Genomic DNA, 15,780 nt, shown 5'->3' with positions numbered 1-15,780 from the left:
GTGTGGTCCATGAGCGTGCACACCTCTGGTTGCAGTTTCGCTTGTCGCCAGAGGGGGCGTAGTTCTGCAAAAACTCAGAGACTTGCGCAATGCACCTTTAATATTAAGAAGAAAATGCACACACCAGTATCCTGGAGGATTTGGTCATTTTAAGCAACCCCAACTACGGCAACACCCAACTAAGATCGGGCCTCAGGTTTTGGATCCAACTGGACCCATGAAGACCTCTACTGTGCACGCAAAATGGACACCGACACAGGAAAAACATGTCAGCGTAGAAGCGTTAACCGTTTCGATCAATGTTATCAGCCCTTTAAACAGATTCTATTTCCTGTTTTTGTACAAAATACAAAGTACTATCATGAAAATCTAGATGGTTCTGAACCCAATCTGCTTGCAATCACATCATTCTCTATAGGGCACAGCTGATTGGTTCCTGCATCATCAGTAGCCAATGAGATAGCTGCTCAACCTTCAAATACTTGGTCAGCATTTGCAGTGTAGCATGTTTTCAGGAACCCTCCACCGGTATTGTGTGTGATAAATGTGCATAAATAACCAACAGATTTCCCAACAAAATGATCTACACGAGCACTAAGGCTCATCTACACAGGGAGCTGGTCACTGTTTACTGGCTGCGGATAGATGTGAGCCCCAGACTTCCTAATGGCTTCCTGTATTTCACAGAGTAGTTTCCTCTCAGGAAATGTTATCAATACACGCCGCTTCAGTGCTGACCCAAAACCACAATACACAAGTCACCAACTTTTAATTAAAACTGCTTGAACGCGCTGAAGGCATGCTTCAACTATAAGAGCAATGAAATGAGGGATGAAGAGCATAACTTTATAAAAAAAAAAAGATATAGAATTATCCTAGAATGGTTTATTGAACTATAACCAGGATTAAGTGAAAAACTTCCATCTCATCTCACACAATATAAGACCGAAAAGACAAATGTTTTTCATATTGCAATACTGCGATCGAAGTGTTGAAAAGCTACTCGAAGAAATTACAAGAGGAGAGTAGACATTATAAAGCGGAATGAAACTGTTGACCTCCTGGAGAATATTACAAACTCTTTAAACAAAAGGGGCATGGAAAAATACGTCTGGAGCCCGTGGGCTCAATGCAGAATGGCACAGGCGAGCGGTCCAACCCTCATTAGAAATTAATTACCACTGTAGTCAGCGTGGGGCAGCCGTACAGTCACGATGTATCTAAGGCTTTACCCAGGGGGAGCAATTGAACCCCTGACCCCCCTCTTTTCGGCAAGCAATATGCGACACCACCCTGATTGTGAATTACTGGGAATGCAGACAGCGACAGTAAGACTGTGAACTGGGGTGGTGTGTGTGGGACGGCCCGTTACACTATGGCAAGCCGTTTTAGCTTTTATTCATTTCCAGGATATGAATTCTTGATATCAGCAATTAAATTCTTGATATCAACAAATTATTAATATCAAGAATTCAATTGTTGATATCAAAAATGTAATTCTTGATATCAACAATTGTATTTTCACTAGTGAAATGTCACCATAGGCTGCCATTCAAAACCAATTGTTGATATCAAGAATTGATTTCTTACTAGTTGAAATTCCATTTTTCATATCAGAAATACAATTATTACTAGTAAAAACCTTTATTTTTGATATCAAGAATTCAATTGTTACTAGTTGAAATGTCTATTCTTGATATCCACAATTGAAATGCTACTAGCAACAATGTTCATTTTTGATATCAATAATTCAATTTTTACTAGTTTAAAATACAATTTTAATTTCTGATATCATGAATGTGATTGTTACTATTAAGAAAGCCATTTTAGATATCTGAAATAATATTGATATCAGAAATACATTTTCAGATATCAAAAATTATCATTTTTACTAGTAACAATTGAATTGTTGATATCAAGAATAGACATTTCAACTAGTGACAATTTAATTATTGATATCAGGAATTCACATTTTTACTAGTAACAACGCAATTATTGATATCAAAAATTATATTCCTACTAGTAAATAAATCAATTCTTGATATCAACAATTCATTTTGAATGGCAGCCTATGGTGAAATTTCACTAGTGAAAATACAATTACAGATATCACAAATTCCATTTTTTGATATCAAGAATTTAATTGTTGATATCAATAATTCAATTCTTGATATCATCAATTAAATTGTTGATATTAAGAATGTAATTGTTGATATGAATTCATATCCTGGAAATGAATAAAAGCTAAAACGGCTTGCCATAGTCAGTGAATTGTACACTCTTAGAAGAAAAGGTTCTATATAGAACCTTAAAAGGTTCTATCAGCGCTACGTATTAAATTGGAACCCCTAAAAGGTTCTATACACTCTTAAAAAAAGGGTTCCTCTGGGTTCTATATAGAACCCTGGGGTTCTGTACTTGGCCAATAGAACCTTTTACCAAAAAAATGGTTCTATATAGAACCATTTTGGAGTTCCATATATGAAGCGGGGGATCATGGAACCATTTCTGGTTCTAAATAGAACCATTTCTTCTAAGAGTGTATTATCCATTAGGAATTCCTCAGTGAAGCAATCTTTCAAGCTCAACATCCACAAGTGTTTATTTTGTCCCAAAAAAAGATGACTCAAAAGATGAGAAAGGGTAATGACTAGTCTGTGATATTATCTGATTGCAACGGCTAATTATCCAATCATAAAGTTACAGTGTACACGATTGTGCTTAATTCACATGCAGTGGGTGATTGTGTAAACGTCTAGAGGTGACAAACAGATTATATAAGTAGAGTTTATAATTACCTTACATAAAATGATCCCACAATAGTGGCTTCCTGTAATTGCTTTTTGATGAACATAATGGGCCTGTACTAGATTTTCCAAAATGGTCAAATTACCCATATCAAACCTTATTATAAGGTGAGACAGAACAACAGAAATGAGAGAAAAAAATAGTTGTGTATAAAAGATTCCCAGGAAGGTTTTCACTTTTCACAAAAGGCCTTCTTTAATCTCGCCAAATAGCTCATTTGCTTCTTTTCCGAGGACATACGAGAAATGGGACACATTTGCATTGGTCTAAAGCAGTGATTACTCATTCCTAGTCCCACATGCAATCTGAATTAACTTATATGGATTTAAATAGTAAATGTGTTCAACTGTTGAAAGTAATACACTCGTACTTACACTCGTACTAATCCTGCACTAACTATTACCATTTTTGTTACCTAAATATACTCTAGACTAGAGCGAAAAAGTGAAAAGTACAATAATTGACCCTTCGCTAAGCCACGCCTGAAAACCGCCACTGGCCAATCATGTCTTAGCAACAACATGACATCATGACTTTTGCGTAAACATACACGCCACTTTCGAGTCAAGTGGCGTGTTATTTCTACACATTTTGAGCTATGCGCGTGTATGTCTACGCCATTAACGTCCGCATCATTCCGCGTGTCTGTACACGCCGTCAAATGTACGAACGAAACGAAGCAAAATGTAGATCTACATCTGGGGAGCGATCTTTTTTTTCCATAGGATGGTAAGGGAACAGTCATAAATGCCATTAACCCCAGTGACGGTTAGGTTTAGGGACGGGGTTGAGGTAAGTCATATATTTATATAACGTTAAGTCAACGGCGTTCATAAACACGCTGAAAAGCAATTATGCGTCTTGATAGCATAGCCATACACGCGCTACTTCATGAGATCAGTCTGCTTAGCAACCGTAACTAGGCGTGGGAGGTCTGGCAAGCTTTCCAGCGAGGGAAACATGCCAAAGCATTGCGCGTGTGGATTGTGCAAATCTGATACCCGGTATCCTAAAAGTTTGGACGGGGAAGTGGATTTTTTTTCCTTCCCGAAAATCTAAAAGCCGAGGGGAGAAAGGATGGCGTGATCAAGCAGTGTGGGAGACCCATTCACAACTAAATGAAGACAGGATTAAGAAAAACACCTATTGCTTGGAAATATTGCATATATTTTAACGTAAAATAAGACGATTAAAGACAAGACGGAGGCTCACTGACATACTTTAAAATATATTTCAGCATTTTGTTAATTGACGGCCTACTACCTCTTGACTAAGCAACTTTGACCCAATCCGATCGCAGCTCTCCCGGTGTAAGTGTTATTCCACAAGATTTATGGATAAGCAGTTTGATTTATAATTATTAGGATTATTTTCAATTATCACTTACCCTGCTGTTCCTCAATTTGTGCGTCTCCCATGTGAATGGTCAATGCTCCCGCTGGGACTATAATCTTTAGCTTAAATTTTTAAGAAATTATTCTCTAATCGGTTGCATATTACGTCGTGGATATATCCCTCGAATGGAAAACTGTAGTCCCTTTTGTCTTGCTTTCTCATGATATTTCACATGTTCGCCAAAAATTACTAATTATCTGTTTGGGAATGTCTGACACCGGTGCATACACTGTGATAGATGTGCCAGCCGTGAAAGCTTGACAAGCATAGCAACAGTAACTAGGGAGGGCGGGGCTTAGCGAAGGGTCAATTCAAATGTATGAACAACAATCACAAATTAACAACAATTTGTAACATTACGCTTGTAATGTAAAGACAGAGATACAGTCTATGTGTTGCACACTCATAACTTTCCAACAGTAAATGACTTATTAAATCAGTAAAAAACTAATTAAAAGTTAGATGAAGGAGAATAAAAAAAATCTTTTTTTGAAGTGACAATTTGATTCTGTAGGCGTATGCTTATTCCACAAGTAGTCGGTCAAATGTGCCTGTTCATCAAGTCCATAAAAGCGCTCATTAGGCATATACAGTAACAGCTGGCCTCCCCTTAATGATCCAAACCCCTCCCCATCCCATCCGGACACGCTCGGAGGGATCATGTGACACGTGTCCAAGGATCCAGTGCTGGAATGTCAAGCCTACTCTGCAGGTGCTTTTCTGGCTTTATCTTTTTCCCTGGCTTTTTTCTCCAGATGCATTTATCCATCGCAGGGTCAGAGGTCAAATCTTGAGGTCAGGGACCCCAGGGCAGCTGGAGTCCATCATTCCCGTCACTCCTAACCACTGGGAGGAAATTCTTCATATCTCATCTTGCATGCACTGCAGCTGCAAGACCACCAACAAGTTATGAATGCAGCCTCCCAGAACAAAACCACCCAAACTGACTTACCTCATAAAAATGCAGAGAACTTGTAAATATATACAATAACGGTCCATACACTCCGAAAAAAGGTACAAAAGCGGTCACCGGGGCTGTACTTTTTCAAAAGGTAAACGTTTGTCTATTTTAGGTGCTAATATGTACAATTTTAGGTGTTAATATGTACATTTTAGATGCTAATATATACATTTTAGGTGCTAATATGTACATTTTAGGTGTTAATATGTACATTTTATGTGCTAATAAGTACATTTTAGGAGCTAATATGTACATTTCGGGAGCTAATATGTACATTTTAGGTGCTAATATGGCAATTTTAGGCCGTAATATGTACATTTTAAGTGTTAATATGTACATTTTAGGTGCTATATACAGTTTAGGTGTTAATATGTACATTTTAGGTGCTAATAAGTACATTTTAGGTGTTAATATGTACATTTTAGGTGCTAATAAGTACATTTTAGGTGTTAATTGTCCATTTTAGGTGCTAATAAGTACATTTTAGGTGTTACTATGTACATTTTATGTGCTAATAAGTACATTTTAGGAGCTAATATGTACATTTTAAGTGCTAATATGTACATTTTAGGTGCTAATATGTCCATTTTACGTGCTAATATGTCAATTTTAGGTCCTAATATGTACATTTTAGGTGCTAATATTAGCACCTAAAATATACATATTACGACCTAAAATGGACATAATATGGACATAATACTACATTGTAAGTGTTAATATGTACATTTCCGGAGCTAATATGTACATTTTAGGTGCTAAATGTACCACTAAGGTACCAATATGCATCCTTTGGGTACAAAAGTGTACCTTTTGAAAAGGTACAGCCCCAGTGACAACTTTTCTAACTTTTTTTTTCTGATAGTGTAATGGAAGGTAAGTAATGCACACACTTCCTTATGATTCTCTGACATCCATTATAACACATAAAAAGCAGAACTCAATCTACTTCAGACCATTCAAAGACTCATTTCAGCCTAGATATACACTATTTACAGCACATGATGTAACCTAGGCTAAGAGATTCTGTACATTTCATGCTTTCAAATACATAATTAGCATATTCATGAAAAACCTCTTAAGAAACATTTCTTTGAGTAAAAACCTTGACAAATCAGTACTCAGAATGTATATATATTTTTTTTTATTAATGACGAAGTGAAGCTTGTTTTGTTTGCCCTTTCAATGTAATCTCAACTCAACCAATCAGGACGGACGATTTCAAGCTTCACATGCAAAATGCTAATTCAAAAGAAACATAATTGTGCCATGAAAGTGGTCCATTCAACTCTTGCAGTATTTTCCAAGCCTTCTAAAGCCAAATGATAGAAATTTGAGTCACTAATTACTGAAAATCTTGGATAGTTTTTCAAAGCTTGAACATCACATCCGTTGTAATAGAAAAATAAGTATAAATTATTCAAGTTTTGTGGAAGCTATATGGATTTTGAACCATGTGAATGACATTAAAATGTAAAACTTACAGATTTGACGCCGAAAATAGGTTACTAGTTTACATGTAAGAAAAAACACACTGTTTAATGTTCCATTTTCCACACTTAAGCAAAGGAAGGAGTGTTTGCTTTTCGAGCAGAAAGGTATGGCGAGCCCTTACTGGATCTTTGCGATAAGCCAACCGGAGGATGGCGTGTCGAGAAGATCTTAAGCAAAGGTTGAGCTGCCAAGAGCCACAAGCCGAGTTCATGCAGACTGGCACTAATGTTGAGCTTATTCACAATCCGTCTTCAGTGATACTTCCACAGGCCACACTATGAGATCTTTATACGGAGCCGTGAGGGAAAGGCCCCCGTAGGGGCCGTCATCAGCAATGAGCAACAACAAGACGGAGCTTCAATCACCTTCAATGTTTCGCAGCTTTAGTCTGCCGGGATGCTTGGCACAGATATCAGTTCGTGCTGCCATTACTCACATATAACCTTTGCTGCTGAGAACGGGGAACCAAATAAAAGAGAAACAAGTTAGCTTGTCAGCATATTCGTGGAGACTGTAATGACTGGCCCTTTCACCATTCCTGATGAACTGAAATGCTACAAAACAGGCCATAAAGAAAGCAGACCCCATTTCATGACGGCTTAAAGAGCAGCAAAGAAATATAGGGAGAGAACAACACTCATAAACAAAGAAGAACGAACGCTTAACATTTGAACAATTTGGGTCAGCAGAAAATGGGTTTCAGTTAGACTGAGCAGTGATCAGAGCCACATGCAATTTTCCACATCTCGCCAAATCGAGAGCTCATATTTGCTCTAGTTCAGCATTTGGTATCAGTGGTATGGTAATGACTGTGAAATATGCGAAACAGAATCGTGAAAACTCATTCTAGGTTGACCATCATAAGATTTCAGGCCCTACATTTGACTCAGGAACTCCTTCCGCACTCTAAAAAATGATTTGTTGGCTGAACAACCATTACTTATAAAAGTAATTCGATTAAACACAAAAAAATAAGTATTCGTAACTTTTCAAGCTCTACTTAACATATACTGTAAAAAATATTGTTGGTTTAACTTAAAAAAGTTTTTAAAAAAAACCCTGGTTGCCTTAAAATTTTAAGTTGATTGAACTAGAAAAAGTGAGTTAGATTTAATCATCAGAAACTCAAAATAATAAGTTTTCAACTAAATAAATTATTTAAGTTGAGTTGACAAAAGAAAAAATGTTGTGATGACAAATCTTGAAAATATTTTTTTACAGTGTAGTGTGTGTAACACAAAAATATAAGTTACTAAGTAAACTTAAATGTATGCATAAATAAAGTCATGTCAACTACTTAAACTTACTTAAAATTAAGTAAATTGAGCATTACATTTGCAATACATTTGATATATATGCAATTTATCGTGATGCCTTTCCAGCCAAAAATTGGAGCCTTTTTGTGAAGCACATATGTGAAGACGCTGAAAAAAAATGTAAGCTTAACTTTTTAACTTAACTTAAGGTACACTCGATTGTTTATAGCAATTTTGGTCAAGAAATTAATTTTTAAACTGAATTTACTTATATTTTTAAGTAAAGAATGTTACGTGAACTCAAATATTTATGTAAAGCGATGAATATATTTTTAAGTAAAGAATGTTGCGTGAACTCAAATATTTAAGTACATATTTAAGTACATAATAAAAGTCGGGATTACTTAAAGTATGATGCAAAAATGGTGCATATATATTTTAAGTAAATCCAACACATAATTTTGAGTGTACTTAAGCGATCCACTGATATGAACTATTTTCCCACCAGATTTTTTTTTTTTAAAGTTGACAGCCACCTCCAGCATTTTTAATAATTTTCTGAAAATTTTGTCGTATGAATATCTGAACAAACATATCAAAAGAAAGAACAGAACCTCTGCTTTAAAATAAATAGCTTCATGCATTCTTTTATCAACACTTAAATGTGGGTAAGTGTCATAAAAAAAAATCATGTTTTTTTTCTCCAAAGATTGTAGCTTGCATAGCATTTACTATTCCTTTCCATTTACAATTTCAGATCACTTAAAACGTGAACTCAAAAGTTCTACATACTCATAAAAGTAGTTTGTACTAATTTGTTTAATTTAAGTTTGCCCAACTCAAACCAAGTACTTTGTTGCAGACTGATCTCATAAAATGGCGTATGTATGACACGCCAATTCGTATTTCCGTTTTTGGCGCGCTATCAACACGCATAATCGCTTTTCGGTGTGTTTATGAACGCCGTTGGGATCTGCTATAGATAACACGCCACTTGACTTGAAAGTGGCGTGTATGTTTACGCAAAAGTCATGATGTTGCATTTTGAGAGTTAGGGAAATATTAATAATAAAACATAAAAACACTAGAAATAAAATGTAGCAAATTTAGGCATCACAAATCGATATTCATTTTGAGATCAGTAAAAAAAAAAAAAATTTTAATAGTGTTAGGGATGCACCGATATGAAAATTTTGGCCGATACCAATAACCGATAATTCTTTATATTTGAAAGCCGATAACCGATATATCGGCCGATAAATTTAAATCCGAATTTGTATCTAATTTTGAGAGCCTGATTACAAAAACAAAAATCTCACAATTAAATCCATGTCCCAAGCGCACGATTATAATGATGTTCTCATTATAGTGTTGTATAACCAATATGACAGATTTGCGCTGCATTGCGAACCGTATTTTCATTTTTTGAAGAGATTTCAATCATATTTCAAGAAATTCAAAAGCATAAACCGTGCTCAACAAGTGTCTCAGCTGAAGGAAATAATACATTATTTATCGGCTTTAATATATCGGCCACATTTTCTTACCAGGCCGATAACGATAACATTAAAAATGAACATATATCGGCCGATACTGATATGCTGGCCGATATATCGTGCATCCCTAAATAGTGTTATTACATTTTTTCTGTTTTAAATGATAATATAGATACAAAGGAAATGTAAAAATATGAGCATGCATAATTGCATATATAAGTTGATGTACCTAATACTGGATTATGATTTGAGTCTATAGAATAACTTTAAAGCAATTTAATTATGCTTAAAACAATGAATTTCTTCGAGTATAAGAAATATGAATAGTGCCGTTTGTTTGGAGCTATTTAAATACCATTTATTATTAGCATAATTCTAGATTAGCTAGGGCCAAAATAATCACACCAAGACGAAGACACTACAAAATGGCTTATCAGAAGCTCTATTTGGATTTCGCTTCACTCCACGAGCATTCATATCACACATGCATCATAATCTTCTCCAGCTGCTGAGGCTGGCAAGAGAATTCGCCCGCAAACAGAGACCCACTGGGAACTGCAACCACTCACATCCCAAATGAGGGTGTTGACCAGCAAACATTCCTTAGGTATGACCATTTCATCGGAATTCCTTCAACAACAACAAAAGCCATCCGCTACCTCGTGTGTATTTGCGTAGACTGGTCATTTTCTCAAACGCTACACTAAAATAGTGCACTCGGTAACATAATGATACACTACTGATGGTAATGGGGCAGAATTGACCATGCAGGGTTGGCCAGAAATCGTTCCAATAATCTCATGCAGCAGAAGCTCACCATTTCAATAAATGGACTCAAACCATTTTCACAACCATTCATACCTCACTTTAGAGGCCACCAAAAAAAGAAATGCTGATGAATAGCCTGTGCTGACGTTAGGGATTCCTGACACAGCCAATCAAGGCCAGCTGGGAATGGAATACTTCAGCTTACATATACTGTACGTTTTTTTTTTTTAAACAATAATTGAAACAGCATGCAACACTGAACATTTCAAACCGTAGCATGCTAAATTGTTGCCAGATGATCTCACGATGTGACTTTCAGACGTCAGAAACAAAATATTCCTATTTTAAACCTCAATTTTAGATCATCTGTCTGATCCAATGATAATCCAATGATGAGGAAGGTCATATAGAGTGCATTGCATTCTGGTTATAACATGCAGCCTCCTTATTTTGGCAAATCCATGCAAAGCAATAGGCTATATTTTTCATTTCATTTCATTTTATTGTTTATTTTTACAGGGACAATGCACAATTAAAAGTAATTGCACCAGACCCAGACAGCAAACTGACATTGAATCAACGTGGAAACGACGCCTCTCATGACATCGAAACAACGTTGATCTGGCATTGTTTTGCTCATCGAATTAACTTTGAACCAACGTCAGACGCGGCATTCTTCAAAGCTAAATGAAAATCGACGCAATTGGTTTGCTTTCATAACGTTGAAACAACGTCGAATTTTCCGTTAGTTTTGAAGAATGACGCGTCTGACGTTGGTTCAACGTTAATTCGATGAGCAAAACAACGCAAGTTCAACGTTGTTTCGATGTCATGTTTCCACGTTGATTCAATGTCAGTTTGCTATCTGGGGAATTAGCTAATAGCTAGTTTGCATCTGCTGTCCCTGGGCAGGTAAAAAAAATAAAATACCATACATTACATATTCACCACATAAAACATCCCAATATGACATATAACATATAATTATGAAATAGTAAGTAGTACGCCATTCCAAACATACCAATGCCGTGCAATATTAGCCTGGTTAAAACCAGACCATTCTCAGTTGTAACTGAGTTATGGTCTGGCAAAGCGTCATTGACACATCATTTCCAGAGGGGGACATCGCGGGTAGACCTAAAACCAATCAGAGTGATGAAGGAGATGACGTTTGCAGAGCGGCGCCCGGCGGAGAAACATCGAGTGTTGTTCTTTGCTCGGTTTTTAACAAAAAGGAAACGTTCAAATCGCTTAAAACAGACGCGATAGCTGATCCGAGCGAGTGATGTTTGACGGCGGCGTCCATCTTTGTAATGTAGGCTACATAATCTGCTTCAAAATCCCAGCGCTGTCGTCATCGTGTAAAGCCCACCCCAACGTTTCTGATTGGTAGATTTCGACGGATTGGAAATGGGCTTGAATGAGCTCTTTGTCGGAAGTTGTCTGGGTTTTCCCAGGCTAGTGCAATATCGCTTATTACATGGACACTGAAAGGCTGTGATTCTCTCACAAATAAACCCAAATCAAATGTTGACAAATATGAGGTCAAATTATTAACCCGCACTTTTGCAACTCCATCAATCATAATCCATTTTACAGGCTGCTATCAAGCCTTCATTTGCACATTAGGCGATTAGCCAAGGGCCCATTGTCCATCTAAATTAATACAGAACATCGAAGGCTAGATCTCTCAGCTGGAGCTTATTGTGACGCCCCGATTTCCAGCGAGATTCAATTGCTGACAATACTTAATTTGTTACTGTGATATTGATCCTCTTTGTTCCCTGACATCTGAAAACATGCAGCTGCAACAGTAATGATGACTTTGGGTAATGATTATAATGCAATGGACAGCTATGTGACCAAACAAGCTATTGTGCTGATGGGATTTTCCACAAAAAAAAGGCATCCGTTGATCTTTGATTAAAAATCTATGATCTCAAAAATACCACACAGCCCTGTTAGTATACAATTTGCCATAGTACCTTTATTGCAATAGTTATGCACCAATACTACATTTTTAACAGAAACCGAAAGCTTTCTTTTAGCCTGAATTTGAAAAAATTAAGTTTGGGTAAATTAATTTGGGTAATTAAACTTTCTAAACACGAACTCAGAGTCTCAGTTTGTGTTCAGGAATGGTTAGAGGACATTGTTCTTGGGACGTTTTTCCTCTTCAAACCAAACTTGGGTTCGACAAAGTTTAAAGGAATAGTTCGCTTTTAAAAAACTTTTGCTGGTAATTTACTCGTCCCCATGTCATCCAAGATGTCCATGTCTTTCTTTCTTCAGTCGAAAAGAAATTATGGTTTTTGATGAAAACATTCCAGGATTTTTCTTCATATAATGGACTTCAATGGTAACCAAACGGTTCAAGGTCCAAAAGACAGTTTCAGTGCAAACTGTTCAAAGGGCTTTAAGCGATTCCATACGATGAATAAGGGTCTTATCAAGCGAAACGATCACTCATATTAAAAAAAAACAAAAAAAACAACTACGTTTTATTTTATAAGCTCAAATGGTCGCCTTGCTCTGTTCTGTGATGCGTGTTTGTGACTAGTTTATTAAACTATAAATCTTTTTTCATGTCATTTGGTCCATTCAACGAATGAAATGAACGAGTTGACTCTGGAAAAGATTTGTTAATTTGATGAACGAGTTCGAATAGGAGAGTCACAAACGTGCGTCACAGAACAGAACAAGGCGACCATTTGAACTTATAAAACTTAAACTTTGTTTTATTTTTATTTTTTTTTAAATGAGCAATCATTTCGCTTGATAAGACCGGTCGTCTTTCGTTTTCATCGTCCGGAATCGTTTAAAGCCCTTTGAACAGTTTGCACTGAAACTGTCTTTTGGACCTTGAACCGTTTGGTTCCCATTGAAGTCCATTATATGGAGAAAAATCCTGGAATGTTTTCATCAAAAACCTTAATTTCTTTTCGACTGAAGAAAGAAAGACATGGACATCTGGGATGACATGGGGGTGAGTAAATTATCCGCAAAAGTTTTTTTAAAAGTAAACTACTCCCGTGTGTTTATCTTAAAATATGTCTGTGCCATTGTTTTGTCTCAAGCACATCAGAAATGTCTTTTATAAAAGCTACTTAAATATCTTAATTGAACTAATGCCTAATCCTGTTTGTGAAACCAGGCCTAAATTAACTTAATAACCAGACACAAAGCCTACAGAACAGGGGGGAAAACACTATCTATGTTAGTACAACAATTGTCCTTTTGTTCAGGTCTTGCTTAGGTCTGTGCGATGATGGCCTCTGTGAAGGAAGCAGATCTCTAACATCGCTGAGTGGTTGCAGACAAGGTAGTGAGGGTGTTTATACAGTTTAGCATGCCGTTTACATTGTCCGCGGGGAAGCCATCAGCGCAGTTATCTTCCAGCAGGGTTATGCAGATAAGATGGGATGCAAATAATGCCAACTTTCCCCCCCAAAAAAACAACAACTTCAAGACAGGCCCACATCCTTTCCAGAACAAGGAAAAGTTAGAATGCTGTTATCGGCGAGATGTAGGTGACGATCTTCTCAAAACTGCTCAAGGTTCGCATTTGTGTGCTTCAAATAAACACATATTTTCAGATGGGGACCCCACAATTAGTAACTTGAAACTCACTCTCGGCATGTAGGTCCAATTCTCTGGAATCAATCAAAACTCCCAAAGGAACTCCCTGTTCCCCCCTTAATCTCCTGGTTTTATTACTTTCCAGACAGAGTCTGCCCGTTCCACCCAGCCCCCCATTCCTCTCTTTTGTACTGATCTCCAGCAAAGCCTGTGATTTTTCACCACAGCACATTGCTTTTCATGCAGCAGAGCAGCTTTCATCAGCCTCTGCACGCAAGACAGCCCAGCCGCAAACTCCACTACGGCCCGCTTTCATCGTACGTGAGCCCAATAAACAAGCGCAAACTAGTGAAAACATGTTGCCAATGCCAATGAAGGAGTTAAATGATGCATGATCGTGCAAATTAAATGTGCACCTTATGAACAAAGATGATTGATAAACTAACAAAAGATTCAGGTTCTATGCTGAAGCAAAAATACTAATTTCTCTAAAGGCATATTTACACAGCTCCATTTTCTGCGCAATGTTTTCCATATTCGGCTCCATATTATGTGGAAGAGTGCAATGCGATGGCATATTTTTTTAAAAGGTAGCTGTGAGTGACCCTGCATCAAAGCCGCCTCTGATGCTGCTTTGGCACTGTGTAAATGAAGTGCAATCTTCATCATGTTAAGTATTTCATGTAGCCTACCTATATTCATATTTTAAAAATAGTTTCATAGGAATATTACAGATATTGCAATATCAGTGTAAATGCATGTATGCCACCTCTGTGCAACATTAAGACATCTTCTCTGGTTATACATGCCGATTCAGTTGGGTAAAGACAGCATTATATTCATAAGCAATATATATTTGTCCTAGGTGTGTTTCTTGCTTGGTTTCATGTGTTCAGCCCAGAATTCTACACACACCAAAATAAACATGGTAGACATAAAATTAAGGGAAAATATCTAGGATTATGATGCAAAAGATGTCTAAGCAGCATGTGATACTCCAACAGTAACGTTATGTGGAATAAAACACTGATTTCCACTCCACAGACATGATCATTAACGAGATTTAGGCTCATTAATTAGCTTTCATTTGATGAAGGAATGTGGTTTTCCATTCAGGTGAAAGTGTGTTAATGCAGAACACACCGTTTCAGGGCAAATATAGTAGATATTTCGCGTATGTTTTGATGTATGAGGCTGTCTGAACGGTGTGTGTTCGCTGAACGGGATGAAATCAAGTTAGTTCAGATGAAAATAGTCACACACACTCATTTCACACTGAAGAGAAACAGGCAGCGGGTCGCACCGCAGAAAGTTTTAATGCTCTTTAATCTCAGACTTACCTTTGTCAGCATGTGAAAGTGTGATCGTGAGGCAGAAAAGAGAGAGGAGCAGCCGGGCTCCCCGCTCCGCCATCACTTTAAACACGAATAAAAGAAGTGTGGAAAGCCTCGGACACGATCCCGGTTTAAAATCCCCCTGATCGCGCGCACGGATCAGTTCAATAGTGTGAACAACGCATCCGGAACGAGTTACTTCCGAAAGTTGCCGAAGGAAACATGAAGCTCGTTGAGCAGAGACACGATCCGCCGCTTCAAAACTTCAACAGGCGACCGAGTAAAATCAAAGTCAATCCATATTTGCGGGGTTAAACCAAAGCCGAGGTGGAGAATAGAGAAATGAGAGGCGTCAGTGCAGACATAATGTGTAAAGGTGAAGAGAGAGAGAGAGATTCCGGACGGTTAGAGATATTTTTTCACTGATCTCAGAGGGAGAAAGAGAGCAGCAGGAATTCAGATAGGAACCTGGAAAAACCGGAACCGGAACTAAAAGAGATCGGGATTCATTTGACTTGGCCATCACAAAAGCCTGGAATGGGTTTACTATTTTTTTACACCAGTCTCTTTATTGGCTAATTTGAACAGTTTAATTCAAATCCATATTAAGATATTTAAAATATAAATTTTAAATACCACACAAAAGATCTACCTAAACATTGATCAGGTGATCTCTTTTTAAAACCGTTTGT

General features: G+C 37.2%; 1 protein-coding gene across 9 annotated transcripts in view; it reads right to left on the bottom strand.

Annotated features, from left to right (window-relative positions):
- The window catches only part of neo1a (neogenin 1a), a 198,149-nt gene extending 182,582 nt beyond the window's left edge, over positions 1–15,567 (bottom strand). For all 9 annotated transcript variants that reach the window (XM_089135430.1, XM_089135315.1, XM_089116323.1 and 6 more), the window contains exon 1: positions 15,095–15,567. In XM_089135430.1, coding sequence (XP_088991556.1) covers positions 15,095–15,167 — 73 coding nt within the window. In that variant the 5' untranslated portion in view covers positions 15,168–15,567. The remainder of the gene's footprint in view (positions 1–15,094) is intronic.
- Between the last annotated feature and the right edge of the window lie 213 nt (positions 15,568–15,780).

This window comes from Pimephales promelas, chromosome 1 (assembly GCF_988280905.1).
Source record: "Pimephales promelas chromosome 1, fPimPro1.hap1.1, whole genome shotgun sequence".
NCBI lineage: Eukaryota > Metazoa > Chordata > Actinopteri > Cypriniformes > Leuciscidae > Pimephales > Pimephales promelas.
Note: the sequence above shows the minus strand (reverse complement) of the source record. Positions and strands in the feature narration are given on the sequence as shown.